General features: G+C 39.7%; 1 protein-coding gene across 1 annotated transcript in view; it reads left to right on the top strand.

Moving 5' to 3' along the window:
* The first annotated feature begins 10,693 nt into the window (after window positions 1–10,693).
* Window positions 10,694–23,756, top strand: part of lamc3 (laminin, gamma 3) — an 88,125-nt gene continuing 75,062 nt past the window's right edge. Inside the window, exons 1-2 of the mRNA XM_028418453.1 lie at window positions 10,694–11,229; window positions 17,735–18,039. Coding sequence (XP_028274254.1) covers window positions 10,848–11,229; window positions 17,735–18,039 — 687 coding nt within the window. The 5' untranslated portion in view covers window positions 10,694–10,847. The remainder of the gene's footprint in view (window positions 11,230–17,734; window positions 18,040–23,756) is intronic.

Genomic DNA, 23,756 nt, shown 5'->3' with positions numbered 1-23,756 from the left:
AGCTATATAAGCGCACAGTAGTCTGCCTTTTAATCACTTACAGGATATTCATAGGAGTTTCTGTGCGGTGAAGCTAATCATTTCTCTGCGTGAGGATCCGGTGCAACTTATCTATGGTTTTTCCTTCTTCATTACGCATTTTTTGGCTGGTGCGATGTATACTCCGGTGCAACCTATAGTCCAGAGTACTGGAGTTATGGTAAGGTTGGAGGACGACCACAGCTTACAGTATGACATGAATACTAGGTATGAATTCCTCACCCTGCTTGCTGTGGACATTTAACCTACAGTGCTGAACAAATGTGCTTTGATTTAACTTGCTTAAAGTACCTTTGTTCCTCTGCCTCCTCCAGAGAGCATTGTACCTAGTTGTCAGCTGATTCATCATGGACGTATTTGCAGCAGGGTGAGTATATGACTATTTCAGGTGATGATGCTTCTTTTCATCGAACTCAGTTACACTTTTTTTTCCTTTTTTTGAGAGAGAGAGAGAGAAAGAGATGGTGTCAGTGAAATACAAACAGCACTACTGCTTCCAAGTGAGGACATGTTTGTCGTTTTGTTTTTCCATATTAAAATCCTACTATTTTTGGTCTATTCTGTCATGCACATCGATTGCATTTCTGCCTTTTCAGTTGCATCTCCTGAGGTTACTTCAATTTTTTTTCTCTCAAACTGCTTTTTTTTTCTCAGCCAAATTGAGGGTCTAAGAATAGGGGATGTCATATGCCTTCACACACTGTTAAGCCTCTAGAGGCAAATACGTGATATTAGACTGTATAAATAAAACTGACTTGATGACAGAATCCAAGAGCAATGACTGCCCAAAAGAGACATGGAGTCAGTGATGAAGCGTTATAACAGTTGTGGTGACAGGTAAGGACATTGTTGCTGAGGAAAGCAGAGATGCAGCACCAGCACTGGAATGTAACTCTGTATACTTAGTCAAAGACTGTAAGGATCAAAAGTTCACTTTTTTACAAGACACCCTAAATATTATTATTTCTTAAAAAAAATCTGACATTGATTACTTAAGAGGTATGTGTTATTAGGGCCGAGGTTCTTAGCATGCAGTATTTGTATGTGTATAATATACATGATACTGTACATAATTAACATAAAGGTTATGTCCTGAATGAAAGCTGAGGTGAGGGTATACAACCTGATTAGTTAGAGACTGATAAGGTGAAGAAATGTAGAAGGGTGAAATAATAATGCACACACACTGATATATGCTGAGGCATGTACTGCCCTCCAGTTGAGTTCAGAATGACTTTTTCCTATGGCACACTGCAGCATCCCTAATGATTCAAACAACAGAAGTGCTTAGATCATCACAAGTGTGCCTTTTACACAACACACTCATCCAAAGTTTGCACCAGCTAAAAACACCCACAACACCCACAGACGACATGAGTCCACACGCAACACACATACAGGTTTAAAAATGATCCCCTTTGAGCTGAACTCTAAAATGTCAGTATATGAAAAAAAAAGGATCTTATCGTCAAAATGATTTTAACTCCTGTCTCTCCAATGGCAGGGACAAGACTAAAGTGTGTATAGACTCTCTGAAAGTGAAACAGAGAATGGTTGTGTGAGCGGTTATTAGTGTACTTCACAGAAGTCTACATGAGAAGTCTTCTACAACAATATGTTAGCCTGACTTTCATTTCCACAGCACATCAACCTCAATGTGTTTGTGTTTACATTTGGCAGACACTGCTGCAGCATATAAATCATCCATCAAGCAACCAGCAGGAGGATCTCCTTGACTACTCAGGCAAGAAGTGTGTTAGACTAAAAACAAAGCTTTCCAATTATTCCTGCATGTCTTCCTTGCTGACTGCATGTCATGATTATATTTACAATATATATTATAATATTTGAAACTTTTATGAACAGTACCTTTAAATCTGAATGAATACCACAACCTCACAAAGCATTTCATTATTATGTGTGAAAGTTTGTAGCATCTAATTCTTCCAATTTACTGTTATTCATTTGGACCTCACTGTACATGTGATATATTTTTACATTTTTTTTTTAAAACAATTTAATTTACAAATTGAAGTGTTGCCTCTGTCCAAATCTCCTCCAGAAAGTCGGTGCAAAGTGCAAAGTTGAGAAATAGTGAATAGCAGGAATGTGAGCCTCCCGCCCACGATATATATATCCACAGCATTGTCAGATTGATTAGTCAATGAAGAAAGGGCTAAGTAGATGTGCAGAATTGCAGTTATTTGCATAAATCAATACACCACCGCCTTTACCTTCCTAATCACATATAAAGGACATATATTATAGCTTGTCTCCAAGTGACCAGTAAGCCAGATTTCTGTGAGGATTAGGTATCATTTTAACTTAGTACATGCATTTTTTAAACCATGTACAATGCTACTTAGTGCTAACATTTACTTTTTTTCTACATTATCTACACAACAACAGTATGCAAGATAAATGCATGTATATGGGAGAGGAGACACAACTGCCTGCAATGCAGATTTAATATCAGAACAACACAAACAGTTCCTAGGTTCAAAGGGATACACATTTTTACCATAACAACACATAGTTTTATTTCCAGTGAAATGCAAATCTAGCAAGTTAGCACAAAAACATTTAAATAAACACACACCTGCACTTTTCCATAAATGGACACAGACCAGTTCAACTACAAAATGAAAGTAGGGACACGTGTAGTGTAATTACACCAGCATGCAGGAACATCTGCATGCATTATCACCTTGGAGCTATTCATCACAGCACTTCCAAAATACACATCACCAGACATATTGTTGCACTAACCAGGAAGCAAAAGAAGGAGCGAGAGTGGAGATGTGTGCAGACTTAAAATCCTGTCAAGCCAACCATGTAGAACAAAATTTCAGGAGGTAGGAATGAAGGAGGGGGAAAAAAAGAGGTCAGTTATCTGAGGAAAAGAAGAGAATTAGCAACTGGACGCCACAGCTCTTAGCCTCGGGAGTGATCACAGCCACCACACTGAGATAAGCCATGGAGAGGTCAATAAGGAAAACCATTAGCTGACAAATGACCACTGCTAGAATGCCATTATAAACTAGGCCTATATAGGAATCAAAGGGTGCATATCAACACATAAAAAGGAATCACAAACTAATGCTTCCCAGTGATAATCCCCTTGCTTCTTAGTTTGAAATGATCATTAAGGTACACTACTCAGATATTAATGCGACATGTCAGGTCATTTTAGTGGTTTAAATTACTGAATGCTACAAAGCTCTTGTCCCCTATACTGTTCAGGGCTAGAGCTTAAGTAGTATTACTTGTGTTTGGATGAAGTCAGCTCAGAATTATTTGCTCCTTCCACTTTTTATTTTTTTAACCATCTATTTTTTAATCCAGCAAAATCATTTAAAGCTTTGATGTGGTTGCAGAACACATAGAAAGCTACTGAAAAACTCACTTTCTGAACGTGCCCTTTAATGTTGGTCTTTGTCTTATTTCCTGTTTTCTACTACCACATCTGAATGTTACTGTACATAGTTCAGGAGACTGTCGGTGACTGTCGCGGTTGCCCTATTTATATATGAGGACGTGTTAGTCATGAGTCATAATAACACCAGCTGTGTATAAAAATAAAAAAAAAATGCTGGCCTGGATAGGCTTAGTGAAATCTTCACATTATTCAGGGCACCTCCGTGGCCTTGTTTACACACGTACACTCCCCCCTTCAATGATAGCCCTGATCTAGAATTAATCTGTTGTCGTTTGCACCTATTGTTCACACTCCCCCAACCCCTTCTACCTTCCATATGTCCTGTCCTCAAGTGTTGCAGTTTTCTCTGGAGCCTCCAGCCTTTCAGTATCCCTAGCTCTTACCGGCCTGACTTCTTTCCTCCCTTCACTGACTTTTAAATGAGAAGAGCGCCGATGGATACATCTCCAACTCCATTAAGCAGAAACTGTTAGCCTTAAGGTGTGTGTGAATATGTGTCCCGTGTGTTTGGGTGCACATGAGTGCATGCACGCTTGTGTATATGGATGTGCTGTGTGTGCATATAGTGAAACAAGGGGAGAGTAGGTAAAGGGAAAAGAATGGTACCCCCCAGTATGTAATGGTGTTTGTGTGTGTGTGCATGTGTGACATCGCATTGAGGTCAAATTCACAACGATTGAACATAAGCACCCACATTCGCCTTTTCCATTTATCTAATGCAAAACTGCTGCGGTGAAATTAATGACCTGGTCTTTCCACATGCATATACTGTAAGAGTGTATAAATAATGAATGTGTTGGAGAACCTCAAGTAATGTAAATGATTATAAGCGCAATGACATAAGAAAAATAGACAAAGGTAAGCACACTTTAAAAAAACAGCGAAACTGTGCAACATATGATTTATAGAACACTTCAAAGGAGCCCCGCATGGATTTAGCTTTTAAGCAGGAATGCATCATGTTTATCTGTCACCACAGACACGCCCCATTATTTATGGCTGCAGGGACTAGACGATAATCAGTTTCAGGTGTTTTTGCTCTGTCTCTTGGATATCATTTTTAGATTCTTTAGGAAGCTTGAACAATGTGGATCTACTGCTCAATTCAATTCACTATAACTGCATACATCACAAATCAATAAAAGTGCTTTATTTATTATCCCCGTGGTTGCCTTTGACTTGGCAGAGGATGCAGTGTGCAAGAAACAGGGTTGATGCATTATTAGGAATCTTCCACCTTTATAAAAGTTGCTCTAACAACAGCCACATTTTCTATATATGCAAACTCATCTTTATATGCTAGCCTTATGTATGGTATGTAACAAATGGCATTTCCCATTGTCCCTGTTATAGCAGGCTACTTTCTGAGATGTTTACCTAACCTTTAGGACCCCTTGGTCACTCACAAGATTGGTCACACTCACAAACCAACTCAAGCACAAAGCAGCTATGTCCAATTATGGGAGGAGCAAATTAAAAGTGCAAATTACAGTATAAAAATACCAGAGTCAAATTTAAATGTAAAACTTGAAGCCAGGGTGCGTGGAGCATTCTAATGAAGCCATTGAAGGGGATTATTATACTGGGTAATTGCTGGATCTCCTCTTTCTCTCTAAAGCCCTTTTAATCAACAGTCAACTAATTACTAAACCCAGGGATGTTACAAAAAAATATCAGTTCATTTCACGACAATGGGGTGGACAGAGAGGTAAGGAAATATTGGCTTAATATTCCTCTGTAAAAAGTGTTTTTTTTATATTACAACAACAAGCTATAAATTATTGGCCTCTGACAAGAGCTCAACAGTAGCTCAGGCACAATAAATATCTACAATCCCTGCTTTGTTACAGGGTTTTTGGGCAGTTCTGGGCTTTCTAAATCATTAAAAAGACTTCTCTTCTCAAAGGCAGCACTGTGCAAGTGTTGCATTACCATGCTTGCAGATCTCATGCAAGTCCTTTTGTAACTGTATGAACTGATCTCTGTGCTCTGCTCAGCGATCCTGATGCTATATTGGCAAATTTATTTCATTTCAGGCTTTGAGCTGACAAATCAGTCTGTGTGGAAAGCTACAATGTGGATTAACACAGCAGAAACAGGAGATAAAATGGGTAAAGGCTTTTTTTGTTCAGTTTGTTGGTCCATTTTGGACAATGGTAACATTATCTTTACTACATTACAAATATCAGGCCAGTGTGCACAATGTGACTGAAACACATGTACATTTAAAGACTGTGTGAAAATGTGAGCTATTATCAAAAGAGTGAGTAACACTCTATGACTCATCCAGAGCAAGTTTTTTCACACTCACATAATGTGGCTCATCTCCACACACCAAGAGGATCATCACCACCATCATCAGTCAAGTTCCAAATATGCAAATACATCTCTTTAAACAGCAGTGCGGTCCATTTCTTAGAATTGCCCACGTGCGCTTACTTGGCCCGAAGCTTCTCTTTGCATTCACCTCGTGGACTTTCTGTTTGTGACAGCTTGAAAGCATTCCTGCGTTTTACTCACTGGAGCAGCCCCATAAAAATGTTTTAATGTATGATTTTTATGTATGAAATCAATTTGAAATGAAGTACATATTTTTATATTATTTGGCTGAAAGTGAACATGACAGATGATTGTGACTCTGCTTGGACTGCAAACATATTTATTCTCTTTACCCTTGGATACAGAATTCTTTTTTATTTTTTTTTCCCAATCCAAAAAAACATAATTATGGTCCAGTCATCTATTAGTTGCAGCTTTAATCATTAACTTGTTTCTATGACACCTACATGTATGTGAGTAGAGTATTTCTTGTTTTTGTTCCTTTTCCGCTAATAACATAATGTTCCATTTGGTGCGACACATACACTGGAGGAGGGTAGTGACCTGGACCTAAAGGGACACACAGGTGTTCATTTTCACATTTTTAAATGGAATGGTTTAAACATTAGATCATTTTCAAAAGCCAGTGAAAATCTGCACAAGCTATATATTTTACTTCCTAAGACATCTAGCTTTAGCAACTATTTAGCACCATACTATGTGCAGTGGGAGACATGGGTTTGTGATTGGCTGAAAACTACAAATACGTGGGAGTTTTTGGCAAAGTAGTGGGGCTGGGAGTTGGTGAGTGAACGTTCATGGGACCCTTAAATGTTTCTGAACTCTGAACTGGTTTTGAAGACCAGTGTATAATAATCAAATGACTTTCAAAATGAGCTAGATGAACACTTTCTTTGTGTTAAAGGTAGGGTAGGAGATTTTGAAAACTCAGTGAGAGTCAGCCAGATTTCAAAAGTAAACACACGCCCCTTTCTCTCGGAGCTCACCCCGAAGCCACGCCTCCCAATCACATGGACGCGCATTACCTGAAGACTAGCTGCGATCTGTGACTTCGGCCATCATGCACGTACCTCTCTGGTGCGCGCGGAGCAGGAAGAGAGTGACAACCAGCCAATACTCTGTGTAGGGTCCACCCGGAGGGTTGGCTGATGTTTTTAGCGTTTTATAGCTTCCACAGATGATTAATATTCTTCGTTTTAATGCAAAACTGCCGAACTAATTGGTTGCTATCAGATTGTAAAGAAGTTCCACTAATATAACAAAAAGTGCATCAGAATGAAATCTCCTCCCCTACCTTTAATTTGTGCCACAGAGAGAGAGAGAGAAAAAAATCAATCAAATGTCCAAAATATAATTAAACATCCCACTGACATCTTCCGTAATTTTGATTTAGCTTACTAGAGGAAACACAGCTGAGATCAGATACCTATTAGAAGTGTCTGATCCCTTTAGCTTTGTATGTAACAATGCGGTGACCAAAACCTAATACAGTATAAACAGAATAGTTATGCATAAATGTAGTATTGTTTTGTCAGGCTAGAAAGGACTTCCATAAAGATGTGTGGTGCCAGAGTGTTTTTGTGACGATATGGTGGTTGTGCAGCGCTCATTAGTTTGTCAGATAACGCATTCCCTGCGGGGATATGGCAGCCGCCTCCTGCATTGCTAAGTGAAGCGCTGACAGCTGTGACATCAAATCACTGTTTGAAAGCGTAACTCATCGCTACGACATTGTGTCATCATAAAAAGGAGGCCATACCTGCTAGTGTCGGTGCAACAAGGCTCACATCGTGACAGCCAGCTGCACCAATCCGCAGCATGAAAGAGATAGGTGGCAGGTGGGGGGTGAAGGAGGGGGCTCAAGGATCTGGGGTGAGAGAAGGGGGAGTAAAAGGGAGTAGAAGTACAGAATGTGGGAGGGCAAAATGGAGTTTGAAGTATTACATGGAAATAGGGGAAAGAGACCTGAGTAAAAAGAAAAATGGGACAAAAAAAGGGGTTAACTGTATGTGACCACTTTCATTCCTTTAACAGTTGTTGCTTTGTTTCAGTTTTTCTCACCATTCGCTTTTTATTCTAGAAAAATGACTGGCTGAGTTTAGGCAAGAGGACCCAAGCACTTTCAGCAGTGACACTTGAATTTAAGGTTCTTGTGTCTCAATAACTTCTGAATTTTGTCCCAATTTTTATTTTAGTCGCTGTTTTTGTGTGTGTATGAAGGTCAAACCTTATAATTTTCTACGGTAACCGGATGCTGTGTCAAAGTGGAGGTCATCATTGGAGCATGTGATAATACACCTTCTGGTCTACACCTGATAATGGACTTTCAATGGGCTGATAATTTTGAAATGGGCTGTTGTGACAGGGATTGAAAAGGATCTGGCTCTGCTCTTGTAAACATAGATCACAGCCAAATCTTACCCCAACCAGCAGCCAGATGGCTGCAAATACAGATCATTTGCAAATGCACTAAACAGAGATGTATCAGTCTACATCATGACAAAGTGATGTCTATGTTTCTAAATGACAAAATGGTGTTTTCTAAAGCACACACATTAACTCCTCTGTGATAAAACTGCCATACTGATTCGTTGACAAAAACACGTGTGCACCAATGTCTGCGTTTATTGCTTGCTGCTTGTATTCGACATGTAACTTTCAAACAGAGTTTGAGTGAAGTCGGTAGAGTGATTTTGACACACTGAGTTTTATGCTCTGAGTTGTCCATCCTTTCTGTCTGTATCACAGGAAAGCACGAGGTTGATATAAGTGAATGGTTACAGCGCAGTAGGGGGTCCCGGCAAGAGTATACCCATGGGTGCTTTGAAGACTCTACTCCAAAGTTCCAGCAGGACACATGCTGGGTTTATTGAGCCAACTCAAACACTGCCCACAATTTCGAAGTCAAGAATGAGACTCACTTTGTTGCCTTATTTTTGTTGTAAGACTTAGCATTTGTAGCTTCTCTCAAGAAAACAATTCTCTTTTTTACTACGTTGTTCATCCAACAGTTGTTCCTCGCATACTGAGCATTCTACTGCAGTAATCATTCTACATGATGAACATAATTCTGTTTGCAGAGCCATTAGATTCTTCTTCATAAAGGCTGATCCAATACAGTCAAACAGTTTTTAAGCCAGTCCAGCTCTCATCCAAATCCAGCCAGGGATTTCACTGCAAATTGATGTGGTGCCTTTTACAATGTCCTCGCCTGAGTACTGACAGAGCGCCAATAAATCAAGGCAATCACAAGGAGATATGGGAAAGACTTTGTCGTAAATCCCTCTTGGATCATAAATATACAGCATCTAAATGTGTACACACTACCTGGCTCACTCTCTCAGACTGCCTTCTTGTGTTGTCTTTTTCTCAATCATCTTCTGGATTTCAATCCTGTGATTCTCATGACAACATTTTAATGATAGTTTTATCACTTTAAATGTTGAATTACTTTCTTTGATGACGAGTTCAGCAACAATAAAATTACTGACAGAAAGAAGATTGGATGAGACAACAGCTACTTGTTGCTCAAGTCACACAAGGGATGGCCGACACTGTAATCCTCTCGTTTCACCAGAATACTGTCACAACTGACCCAGCATCCATCATGACCAGTCATTTTAAATGCTGTATTTTTGACTTGCAAGGTTATATTCCAACTAGAAATAATACACCACGGAAATATACGTATAGGTATGTGTAGTTGGGTACTCAAGCACATCAGCAAAAGTCACAGCGATTTCACCTTTACTATGTGTATTGCATCATTGATGACCATCTAACACTAGTCTGCCATTCCACTTCTCATGGAGGTCATCTGACCTTAATTCACAGGCCAGACCTACACAGTAAAACCTTCACAACTGGTCCAACATGCCACAGCATATCTGCTCCCATTAAAGACGGCTCATGCAATTCGTATTGCTTACCTGGAGCAGCCACTGCCACAAGGCCCACCTACCTCACTCAGGGTTATAGGCCACCTTCTGCACTACATTCTGCGAACACACCACTAGTTTAATCATCACTGCAAGCCAGACTCTCGAAAATCACTTCTAGAGGTCACTTGTCAGGAGCTTATGAGTTTTTTTTTGTTTTTCCTTTTAAAATACTTAAAATTAAAATGTCCTGCCAAACCCTGATATAAATGTTTTAATATATATGAATAAATTCAACATAAAACGCCTCTTTTCTGGAAGCCTTCTGTTTTTGCTGACTTTAGCACAGTTTTCCTAGCTTTTAGAAGTGAATTCAAACACTAATGGAAGGGTTCCATTGGACCCTAAGCAGTCAGTATGAATTACAAGGATATGCAAACCACTTCCCACCTTTCATGGCGGCTGAGCCTAGAGTGGATCTAGCTGGGGGGAAAAAAGCATTGTAGCTCTTTTACTCCTCTATTTTTATAAATAAATTGTCCCTTTCGGTCACAGAACTCCCCAGAGTGACATTCCTTTATGGAGACAACTTGTGCCTGTTGAAGTATTCCAGACAGTTTTAGCACCTCCCGACTTCCACTGTGAATCACTACAGTCAGCATTTTACCGGAATGTCCTGCTGCAGGGCCAAGCACATTTTTCACCATATTGAAGATAATGTAATGTAGGTGGTTTGGTAACTGAAAGCCAAAGAGGTGTAACAACCTCTTTTTGTAACACTTAAATAGCTAGTTATAGACTGTGTCTTCCTGTCACATGGCGTTCTTTCACCCACATCTGGTCTACATCTGGTTAATGTTGATGCAGTCTTTAAGTTGACCAGCAGGTGGAGAAGTTTTATGGATTGTTTGATCCTCCAGACCCCACCCCTGTCCCTCCTCTGTCTCCAAGTGAGGAGTTCCTGCATAAACTTCATTCCAGTCCACAGAGGGGTAACACATGTGGAAGACCTAGTAAACGCAGAGCAGAAACAGGAGACAGGAAACAAAGAAGCTTTTCTATTTTCTGTTCTTGGACTATTCCTCTCAAGTCTTCCTGTGCCTTTATCTCAGCCTCACGTGTGAAAGTTTGTGTGTGATGCTTTTGTAGATATGGAAACATCCTGTGCTGTGAGGTCTGTTCTCCTGAACCTTCTGCTCTCTCTTCATCTGCACGTTGTTTGGGCCACAATGGACTCCTGCTATGATGATGATGAGGGTGTGCCAAGCCGCTGTATGCCCGAATTTGAAAATGTTGCCTTCAGTCACACCGTGGTGGCATCAAACGTTTGTGGTTCACCACCTGAGGAGTACTGCATGCAGACCGGCTCAACACGCTCATGCCACCTCTGTGACGCAACACATCCAGACCTAAGCCACAATGCCAGCCTCTTGACAGACTTCAACAGGAATGAAGAGCCCACGTGGTGGCAGAGTCAGTCCATGTACTATGGAATCCAGCACCCAAATTCTGTCAACCTCACTCTGCACTTAGGTAAGAGCACAACAACACATCTTAGTTCCCTCCAACCCTTGAATTCTCAACTCCAACTTCCCTCAACTTGTTTGTGGTCAGGTAGTTAGGGAGGTCAACTGTGTTGTATATAATACCCTTTTCCATTTAGTGTGCTTTAAAGCTTTTCACATACACTGGGTTTCTCGACTCCAGGAAGACAATCTGAATATCAGCAGTAGATTTGGCGGACTATTGACCTCAGGTGACTTCAGCCTTAAGAGTCATAGAATCTCACAGCAGTATGAGTTTTCCACAAACACCACCTTGAATTTCATGTGATCAGCTTTTTACTTTCCTTCTCTGCACAAGTATCTTGAAGCATTATTTTGTGTGCAACTAGTCAAATCTTTAATACAAAACAGATGTGGTGCCACACAACACATGCTTTGTATTATTCATTACAAAACACAGCTAGACATGGCTTAGACCTGGAGTATTGTAACCACATGGTCTCGAAGGATTGTATGAGAATTGAGTGGGATTCACACAGAATGAGTAGGACATGCTAACATGGAGTTGCAGTCCACTAGTGGCGTACATTACATTTGCCATGTATCACTGATGAACTCATATGAATGCAGCTGGCACAGTGCAGTCAGAGTTCAAATTGGGACAAAACATACATACATACAATGCAAGCATTATTCAGGATCTTGGCCAACTCAGGAATTGTGTAACCACTTTCCAAACAAAATTCAACAGGTTTAAGCCACTTGCTTCACTTCAAACATACTGTAGGACTGAATTCCAAGTAATAAACGGCTTAAAACCTAAGAAAACCCCCAAGCTTAACAGAAACGAGGCTCTGATAAGAGGAGGACCCACTGAATTTAGCAAGTCATTTACATAAAACGCATTCCGAATTCCAAAAAAAATACACTTTACTTTTCAGGGAGGTAAAATTCATTAAAACCCCCACAGCCAGCTATTTTCACATAAGCAGGGACTTGGTCAGCACTGTCACATGAAGTTATGTTAATTTTTTTCTACACTTTTATTAAACTTTTTACATGATGTTTGGAGGGAAATACCTCCAAGCAAAATGTTGCAAAATTGAATTATTGCAATGTAATCAAATACATACACCTACCGCTGATAATCAAGAAACAAAGTCTCATGACTGAATTATTCAAGAATATGGTGAATTGAGAAGCCATGCAAGTTACAAATCTGGGTCAAGCACCCCATGGTTTGGATAAGGAAAGATTTTTAGGCCAGTGAGATAAGTATTTGATGTTGTTAAGGGTTTAGTCATACTGTAGCTAAATGGGGGCAGCAGAAGTGTTTATAGGTTACCTTCTTCACTCACTCACACACTTTCCTTTGAGGAAATCCATTCACTCATTCTCATTCCAAAAAACTTTTATGAGACCAGCTTGAGACATTGACATCATTATCCCATTACCATGCAGTGCAAAACTGCTGAAATACGTAACCACATTTGTCACTACAACTAAATTAAACTGTAGCAATTAATGTTACAACACATTAATACAACTTTTTCTGCACAATTACCTTCACTACTTCTATTTATTTGCTGAGCTACATTTGTGTCTCGTGCAACAGAGGTCTCTTCTTAACAAGCGTGTGCACAGAGGAATTTGGGTCATCCTGGAAGAGTATGGCCCCCTTTATTATTGACCAAAATGAAGTCACTACTTTTACAAAAACTATATTTCTATTCAGTTGAAAACGCTCTTTGTGTTCTCTCTCCTGTCTTTAGATTTACTCATCTCTATAATAAGAAGTCACTTCTCTTTATTGTGCTACAGGCAGGCTGTTAACAAGACAGCAAGCCCACTACAAAATAGCCCACACAGCCAACAATGGTCCTGAATAGTAAGTTAACCTCTGCCTGCATTCAAATGCATCGAAATATTAATAAACTCATAGAAAATAAAAATCAATCTCAGGAGAGTTTATAGATTCCAAGACAGTATGCAGAATCAATACTATTCCTCATGTCATATTCATGCGTGTTGAGCAGTACACAAACTGCTGACACAGTCTGTTCATATTAGAAAACACAAAACAAAGCAAAGAAATAATTCACTGTGAAAATCACTGTGAGTCACAGTGGTTGTTACCTGAGGCAAAATGGTGACCAGGTTAGATTGCACTCTGATTTCATGCAGTATGTATAGGAATAGGCTCTGGCTCTCCATGCTGTGCCACGCTATAAGCGGATTAATAAAAATGGGCAGATATGAATGAATATATTCAGAATTTATGTGAATCCCTTCCAACAGTGAATACAGACCTAAACCTAAGTGATTTTAGGGCGACAAATTCTGCACTTAAATAGTATTAGGTTGGTCGACATGCTGGTGAAATTTAAGATATTTAACTACTACAGGGATGTCATGCTTTTGAGGTTTTTTTCTGTTTACATTCATTTATGATTGTTTGGTTAAAAGCTGAGAAAGCATGTCCATCCTATTTTGACTCACAGTAATCACTGCAAATGCTCCCTTCTGTCCAAACGTAGAGTTTTTCCTCTCTCAGACTCTCCAGTCCCACAGCATACCATGCCAAAATGCTGTACTTCAAAAGAAACAAGAGGTGAGGACAAAATGATAACAGAAGCTCAAAATGTCAGAGCTCTGACTGAAGAGGAACGGTTATGATCACGTGCTCTGAAAACAGGAAGTGTCTCCATCAAATGGAGAGTATTGATTTCCAATAGCAAGCGGATGTCTGGCTGTGTTTTGAGGCTTTGTTGTTTATATTTGTCGCCTTTTTCTAGAGAAAGGTGGCAATAGTGCTACGAAAGTATGTTCTGGAGGGTTTGTTATTCTTAAAACACTCCCAACACCCACAAGTCTGCCTTCCTTAGACTGACTTGACCTTTGCTCCTGCTCTGGTAGCGTGTCTTTCTGTAGCCTATGTTTCTGGACTCTGCATTTTCAAAAGAATGGCTATGATTAAGTTTTCACAGCAGTTCTGTGCAACTGAATTCTGTATGTGTGGCATCCTGTGATCCATCTGGATTGCTGATGGGGGGGGGCCTTCGACGTAACTGTTTTATTTTGCCTCTCCAAACAAAACAAGCTCAGTCTGAGGCGAATACAGGCAAATGCTGGGATGATAAACACAGCGGTAGGATGCAGGGACACACATTGCAGCCAGGTCAGAGTGGATATGTGAAGTAAAAAGAAAGGGGGAGTCTGGCTGCTTCAAGGGGAGTAAACAAACATAATGAGGAAGAAAGGGTGGGAAAAAAAAAGAAAATGCTGGGTGGTTTGCTGGTAAGGAATTGGGGTCAGATTGTTCCCACAAAAAAACTCGGCGAGACACACACACACATTCAAATAGCACACATTGATGTCTGCAGCTGGTTCTCATTCAGTGCCGTCAAAGAAAAGCAACATCCTGTCTCTGATGTAAAACAACGATAGAAGTCTGCCACAGTTGGCACCCACAACCAGATCATTGGCTCACATACAAGATGCACTGTAAATCCTCTGTAGGGAGGTAAGAATTCATTTCTAAACTTTGAGCTGGAGCATGATTAGAAGATAATCCACCCACCAGCTTATTTACAGATCAAAAAAAAAACTCAGCTTGTGGATGTAAACAGATTGTAAACAGTACTTTTGGGGAGTTTAGTCTCAGTCTGGGTTAGACGTGAGCAGCTGTGTTAAGTTGACATGGATGACTCAGAAGAGACCACGCGCTCTACTTTTGCATCTCTTTGTGTCAAAATTAACGTCTGCACACAACATTAAGAGCTTTGGTTTTTGTCCGCCCATAGAAGGTAGTTTTTGTGGGTTTCAAACTGAATTGTTAGTGTTCAAAGACTTAATGAACAAAGAGATATTTGCTTCAAAGTAAGCTGTCTTAAGTGAAAATAAATGTGCAGATTCCATGTATTATGGACTACCCATTATTTTAGTCACAAAAATTTGAGTGCAGCAAAGTTTTAGTGTCATTTTATGGCATAATAAGGCTAAATTATTATAATTAGGACATGATTGTGGTATGAAACAACACCAAAGCCACAAAATGCAAAGTGAAAACACAAGATTTGTGCTGTAGTGTGACATAAGATCTTAGGGGGTACACATTTCCATTTGATTTTTGCTCATTGCTTTGATAAGCAAATTCTCAATAACTAAAATCCCACATCTACTGTTTTACATAATGAATACATTGCCCATTTAAATGAAAATATTACTGCACTCCTGAAGGAGGATGATTCACAAATCATTAAACATTAACCATAAAAACATACAAATATCCTTTGCAATTAGTGTGCACTTCATCACGGGGGATATTCAACAACTGTTTCATCCTCTGCTTCTTTTATGATTTTTTTTTTTTTGCCTCTGTCCCAGCTGGGCTCAGCTTCACCTCATGCAGGGAGTAAATGAAAGCTAAATGATCTCAGGGCTCCTAAAGGAAAGATACCATTAGAGATTTCTGCAGAGACAAGAGTTGGAAGATGCCTGGCTCTGACTTGGCAGTGAAAAGCAACAGATGTCATTATGGCTGTACCAGTGGATGGCACCCCTCTATGAATGTACAGAGCATCTGAGACTTAGTATCTAATGATGTAGAAAAACATACCCAAGAGCACACTTGAGAAGCCTGTAAAGAGACTTTCTACATGTCAGTTGCTGTTCCGATTTCAACACAACTTTAATTTGTGTCTGCCCATTTAATCCCCTTTCAAGCTGCATAACATTTGGCAGATTTCTAATGTTTGCTCATACTCAAAAAGTCTCCCTGATTTCTCAGATTTATTGTTTGAACTGTCTGGAGTGAGTAAACAGTGAGCAGAAGTGACACTACTCAATCAAAAAAAAGAATCAGAATTCTCTGTTTGCTTTTAGATTAGGAATGAAGATGTCAGCTTTCCTACAAAACCCAAATAAGGACCATTAATCAATGACCTTCGATTTGCAGTTGTCCACGCAGGAGGCATTGTAAAGAGAAATAACCGTTTATTCAAGCCTTGTGACTGCAGTATGCAAACAAAAGTGTGCATACTGCATCCTCTCCTACCCTTTCCTTTCATTTCATTAAAAATGTACCAGATAGTTTCTTCCTCTTACTTATTTTGCACCTTCAAAATTAACTTTACAGTTACAACGCAACACCAATTACAGCAGAACTTAGTCAGATCTGGTAAATCCCCCAGCACAAACTCAAATGAAATCTCCTCATTTGTGCTGGATTCACCAGACAAAGAGATTGTGTTCTGAAATACATTTTTTCCTTTTTCACAAATTGAAGCTTGGGTAGAATACAAATCTATCTCTATTTGTCGACAGGAGTGTTGTCCTGGTGGAAGAGCACTCGAAATTCACACACTGAATCTTGATATGTTTTTTATTTCCTCTCTCTTAGCCGGGTCCAATAAGTGTATCCTCTGTCCTGATATAACCCATTTCTGTTGGTGACCAACACCTGGTTGTGGTCTGCTGATCTCTATGAAAAATCAGGATCAGTGACCAGCTTTCCAGGCTTTCTGGATTCTCTGGTTCATGTAAAATTAAGTGGCAACTTCCTGAGCTGAGACATTAAGCGCATACAGAAGTGTCAAACACTGCAGTCTGGCAGCCTCTGGGGGCTGTCTCAAATCTCCATAGACTTTCATGTAAAAAGGCCAACTTCTGAGCACAGTTAACCTCTATACTGGGAGTTTAGGCGGACTACGATGCTGCCAAAAGAGCGACAATCAGACCTTTCCACAAGGACACAAAACACCTTTGCTGACACTTATTGGTGGCATCATAAGCATTTCGTCCACAATTACACACAGTCAATAAGCAGAACTCCTTTACTTTGCAGTAAGTTACTATGGTAGAGGATGACTGCCCAAAGATAAATCTATTGTCTCATACTTGCTGACATACAACTTTAAGGTATAAAAAGCTCATTTCAACATAACTGACTTTGATCCTGCTGTATAATCAAAGAGTTGAACTGCACAACTAACTTCTTTTGACTTTGTGCCATCAACTTATCAATTACATGATAAAGCCTGTTGGTCAATGCTATGGGATACTCTGCGCCTCATGACACTCAGCAGTGTTTGTCTGATCAATCACTCTTCCATTGATTAGAGTAGCTGCTTTCTGTTGGTGTATCAGACTGTATTCCACCTGCTGATGTGACTACAGTGAGGCACTTCCCCCTTAGAGATTTTGCACTCATTATCCTTCTCTGTGCCGTCCTTCATATATAGAAAAAAAACTTTTTCTTTCACCTGTGCTTCACCTTTGGGGGCCATTATGATCTAGATATTGAGAAAATAATCCTGGGTATTCTTCTGTTCCTGTAGGAATGACATTCATTTACCCTGCATGAAGTTAGAGGAAATTAAGTCTATCCCCCCACATTTTCCTTCTTTCTATAATGCAATTACGTCTTTTTTTCTTGGCTCTGAACTGTCACCCCACAGTATTTGTTTCTTATGTAAGAACTTTTAATTCTTCTAATGATTCCATTTAAAGCTAATCTTGTCTATTTTCTACAGGGAAAGCCTTTGACATAACTTATATACGATTGAAATTCTACACCAGTCGGCCAGAGAGCTTCACAATCTACAAGCGTACAGAAGAGGATGGGCCCTGGTTGCCATACCAGTATTACAGCGCTTCCTGTGAGAAGACCTATGGAAAGGATCCCAAAGGTTACATTCGCCCAGGGGATGATGAAAGGACTGCTTTATGTACAGACGAATTCAGCGATATCTCTCCCCTCACTGGAGGAAACGTTGCTTTCTCCACCCTGGAAGGTCGGCCGAGTGCATACAACTTCGACCAAAGTGTGGTCTTGCAGGTAGGAATGCTTATTTTGTTGAGGGTACTTTTGTGATTTTGTTCCACTTACAATCTAATTTGTAGAAAGTTAACAAAAGCAATTAGTTTGAAAGGGAAAGCCTAATTCCTGCAAAACTAAATTACATCAATCTAGATGTTTTGCCACTTTTAAAGCATTATATTTCAAAACTTTAATGACCAACCAGTGTGAGCAACTTTTTATTGTTGTTCTGCCGGCAGAAGGGGTGCTGCCGTGTCACAGACAGCCTGTTAACACACTGTATCTGTATATTTTGCTGTGAAGTTTATAACGGCATGTGATGCTCCTAGCCTCCCCTTAAAGTGTTGACTTTATCATTAAAAACTCCTATTCTGCACACACTTTAACACAAACAAATATCTTGTAGCATGTATATGCATGCCTTCAAGCCCTTTTTCAAAGCAGCTGAAGGGAATCTAATGTTATGTTTAGCTCTGATTAACATTGATGAAGCCTTGAGAGCGCTGTGCTAAATTAATGGCAGCCTCTTGAGGGCGAGTCTGGGAGGGGTGGGCACACACATTGCGCAGCTAAAAAATGAGTAAATAAAGTACTTAATGCAGCCACTCCTTTTCCTTTGACAGCACCAGGAGTTGATAGGAGATGCATGCATGCATCTGTCCATGGATGCGCACCATATAGCTAAACCTTCTCTCATTTTTAATTGTTAAGGTTCTTTGCTGTCATGTGTGTTTATCAGGAGCCATAACGGAGAATTAAGTAATGCATGAAACCTTATTTGCACTCTCAGTGGTCTCAGATTTTCCTATTATAACTTGTAGTGCACCTAATTATAGCCAAAATAACCTTGTTACAACTAATTATTTTATAAAAGGGACTATATGGAAGATAGTTATTATGCTGCATAAATTACAAAACTATTTATGAACTTATGACAGGGATGTATATAGCAATAAATAGGAAAGTCAATTGCCACACAGTCTATTATCAATTGCATGAGGCAATCTATAAGAGATTGACATCAATATTTTCTTGAACTTTAAAACCTGTGTAGATAAGGACCTTCCAGCAAAGCATGCATGCATATATACACATATATACACACACAGTATAAATGTGGCTAAAATTATGCAAATAGAGTCAAAGTAAGGATTCAAGGCTCCAGACTTATTTATCCAGCACTTAGACAGCTGAGGATTACTTTCATTAGTTCTTCTGGAACAAACTGCACATTCCCAGTCACTCAAGTCTGAGGCAGCAGCAACAATAAAATAAAAAAAACTGGTCTTGAAAAGGCAACAACATAAACAACCCCTATGAATGACAGTGACAAGAGCAAACATGCACCTTAACCTATACCACCTCTAAAATCCTCCTCAAAGGCTGTAAACCACGTATTGGCCCACCACTGGCCATGTTTTCTTATTCTACTTTGTGCTTGTTTTCACTGCTCCTCAGGCTATTTGTGTGCTGCTATTTTTTGTTCCCCTCTCCACAATAACAACAAAAATCAACAATAATTTCAGAGCGTTTTCACAGAGGGCCTCATGTTGCAGTAAACAGGCCACAGCCATACTCCAAAATAATACTCTCTGTCCATAATAATAATAATAATAAAAATAATAATATGTTCTTCTGTTCTGCTTGACCTTTCTTTTACAATTTAGTGTGGATATATGTCTGGAAGTGCCTAACCCCTGTAATAGAGGCTGTCCTCCTCCACATCATTAAAAAAAGAAGAGTAAGCATGGAGGCCATGCAGTGCAACCTTGCATAGTCATAATCTGTCCCAACCCCAATAGAGCAAACCATCTTCCTAAAGATGGGTATTTTGAGGTGTGCTGTCCTGCCAGTTAAATCTTTTTACTGAATGCATCTAGAACAAATCAGTTTGAAGGTGATTGTGGCCAAATTCCCATATTTCCTCCAAGCTCCTTCTTGATGTTTTAAAGATAAGCTGTGAAATATGTCATCACTCAAATCATTTAATATATTTAAAAAATGTTGCTAAAGCAACCCGAAGGTCGACTGTAGCCAGTAGTGGTGGATTTAAAGGTGTGATTCATAAATAAAATATAGGAATAAAAGCTGCTTTGTAAAGGTTAGACATGAAAGAATACTGACAAAATGAATAAAGCCTGTAACCTGCCAGTACAATGACTGATTGTCAAGCATCATTGTTTTATTTTCATCCTAAAACCTCCTTTAAAGAAAACTGTATGATGAGGCTGACAACTCCTTGGGGCTATGCCTACACTCGTACCTTAACCCCTACATTCCCTCTTCCACACATTTCTGTTTTTTATGCCAGATGCTGTCTCCCCCATAAAACCTCCCTGTCTCATCAACTGCAACACTTTTGAGTGGGTGCTGCCTCTGCTGCCTCCTGCAGAGCTGAAGGAGGCAGCTTTCCTCAAGAGTGATCCCATTTTCAAACTGGGAGAAGACAGAAGCCACAGACAGCATTGGTGAAGCCACATCAGCTCTCAAGCATACGCTAAGCTGTGCTGAGCAGCAGGATAAGGACATTTCCTCCTCATCTCTGCTATGTGAAGGTTGCCTTGCATCTGCAGCAAGTGAAAATAGAAATGAAATGCACTATTGGATTAGCTTTAGTGTCGTTATGGGTTTGGCACATTGTGTGGCAGGCTGCTGTCAGTTAGACGACAAACAGCCACTTGAAAGAGGAATCGGCACGCAGGGTTGGATTTGGCTCCAGAGATTCTACTCCATCTGTCCGACAACAATAAAAGGAAGAGGAGAGGAAAAAATAAATATGTCTCTGGCTTAGCAATAGCCTCTTAACCCCTCAGACATCTCTGGATTTTTCCACAAGCACAAGAAACGCCTCTCTCCATCCCATTATTCCTTGCTTCATCTCTCTCTTTACTCCTTAGTGCATTGGACTTTTGGTCACCTCTTGCAGTCATGTATTAAAAATGCTTCCAAGAAAACCAAGATTAGAGATTATTAAACCGTCTTCTGATGAATCCCTTCACAGCAGCCATCGACCTCTTATTCTGGCCTTGCTACTAACTGTTATATAATTCTAGACTCCAGCACACAGGGACAATTGCAGCAGTCTAGGTTTGTAGAACAGAGAACTGAGCCTGCTCTCCGCAACTTTTGTGAAGTGAGCATTATGTTTTAGGTTGGAAATGTTCCATGCATTAACACAGAGAAATACTTTTCTCACCATGAAAGGATTAAGTGGGATTAAAGAATTAGAGGACTAGGGTTTGTATAAAGAAGGAATACGAAGACAGGTAGTCTAAGGGTCTAACAGCACGGGAAGAAAGGACATAGTGGTCAGGGAGGTGGACCCTGACATTAATCTAATGACCCAGGCAGGGTAAAAGATGTAAAAAATTATAACTAGATGTAAAGGTTTAACTTTTCCCTCAATCTAAGTATTTTTGATGTTTTTTCCCAAGTACGGACAAACAATGATAGAAAACAAAAACACATAGGCAAGTAAAAATTATTTTGTCTCTGGTATTTAACTCACCTGTGAATGGCTGCAACCTCCAATACCTCCAACGACCACCAGCTAAAAGAGAAGAATGGGCATAATTAACTAGTGCTAAAGTATATTAACACAGAGAAGCCGTCTGGCTACAAATACAATACAAACACCAAAACTTATGAATTAAACTGTAAATATTACAGCATGATCTTTTTTTTTTGTTACCTGGTACATGTGAGTTGATGCCGTCCAGCCAGATTCATGTTCATAAGACTAAATAAAAAAGAGGGTGAAATGTTTACACTACTGAAAGTTTATAAAAACAAAATCTCAGCTGAACAACATAGCAATATAAAACTGTACAGCATTCATTCTCTTTATAGATATGCATAACCAAGGAAAGGTTTTCATAAATCAGTCAATATAATTACATACTGAGGTACTGATGTACCAGCTGGCACAACATATAACTCAACTAAATGATTACAAACGCTATAAAATTGAACGCAAAAACGCATCGTCAGAGAAGTGCATATTGTATGTTTACTGAAACATCGGTGCCATGTTTTAATAAAATAAGCTTCAAGGGGCTGACCCATTTTAGTAACATCAAACCAGACCCCTTGTTTGTGTAACGACAGTACCGGACACAACCGCGATCCCAGGAGAAACACTGATACAGCGAATGTGTCTTGTAACGGAGCATTAACCTCTAAGTGTTTATGTTTTACAGTTACTGCCAACTGTTGATACTGTCGGACTTTCTTTCGACAACAACTCCACAAACACATCCACCCAGCGGCGATCGTGGTTCTTCGGGATAAAAACAGAAACTAGGAAACCGCCACTACACAATCTATACACAGTCCACGCACCACGACGCCACGAAGCTAAGGCGTGTAGCCACGCTAGCTAACTAACTAGCTAGCTAGCTGCCAGCTGTCACGAAGGCGCAGTTCTTTATTGACTGGCACCTAAAGCCACACCTGTAATTATACCCACACGTTAGCCGTCTTTGCCCGGCCAGCTAACGTTAGCTCGCGTGGCTAATGCAACAACACTTGTGGCATTAACAAACACAAACATTATTCTACCACTAGAACACACACACCCAACATAATAGTATGTATAATACCGTGCAGACCAAGATACAAAGGGGTTAGCTAACTGTTAGCTAGCACAGGGCAGGTTAGACTAATTATATTATAATTATACTAGTTTAATGGTTTTGCCCACTATGTTACCTATGATACACAAATGAAGAACTTGCCTGTAGTAGTAGTGCCAAAGTCCAACATCATCCTGCATCCTCTGAGGGCTGGAATAAAAGAAGAGGTCCTGAGAGCAGCTGTTTAAAGGTCAAGTCCTGTGTGGTTACTTTGAATTAGAATTCTGTTCATACTGCTAGTTGTGTTCACTTATATGCTGCAAAAAAAACAAAAAAAAAAACAAAATGGACACCCCTCCTTCCAGGTGATAACACACAGAGTGTATAAATTACAGTCAGTAATCATGCATTGCCTGCTAAAATACAAGGAGTGCAGCTGCAGTGTGATCATCAATCAGACTTTTAATGCAGAACTGAGTGATTAATCTTAACCCCTAATCTGGACTGTTGTGCTGATAGAAAGGATTAACTATTGCACTTTTAGACCTAAGCATTGACATGCAGTAAGTAGCATGGAATTACTTTTTTTGGTTCTAATTTAAATACCAAATGTGCTATTCAAAAAAACAATGAAAGAATTTCCATAATATTTCGACAGCTTCACACTTGTTGAACTGCTGTTAGACTTCAGCAAATTTAGATTATTCAGCTAATGGAGAACCATCTCTGTCACAGAAAAGCACAGCTGATTTCTGGTTTGTGAGAGTAGCAGTGACTGATGCCTATCAAGCTGGTTTAACTAAACACTTGTGTCTGTTTTATCTGTCATAGTTTGACGCCAACAGCTCCGGTTTGTCCTTGTCTCTCTTGTTTTTCACCAGGACAACGGAGTCACAGTGTTTGTACTCAGCAGCTTTTGATTTTGCTGTCAACATAATTCCTATAATTCAGTGTATGTAGACCCATTATGAGCAGCTGCATGGAAAAAAAATGAATCAATTAATGGATTAATGAGAAGCCCAACAGTCTGAAATGATAAGTAGGTCTGCATGTACGAGCTCTAGCTCTATTCTGTTGTATAGGCGACAGGCCACAGTACTTTTATTCTCTAATATTATTATTGTATTATCAGGACATGAAATCTCTCCTGAGGAAAAATTA

Source organism: Parambassis ranga, chromosome 12 (genome assembly GCF_900634625.1).
Source record: "Parambassis ranga chromosome 12, fParRan2.1, whole genome shotgun sequence".
NCBI lineage: Eukaryota > Metazoa > Chordata > Actinopteri > Ambassidae > Parambassis > Parambassis ranga.
Note: the sequence above shows the minus strand (reverse complement) of the source record. Positions and strands in the feature narration are given on the sequence as shown.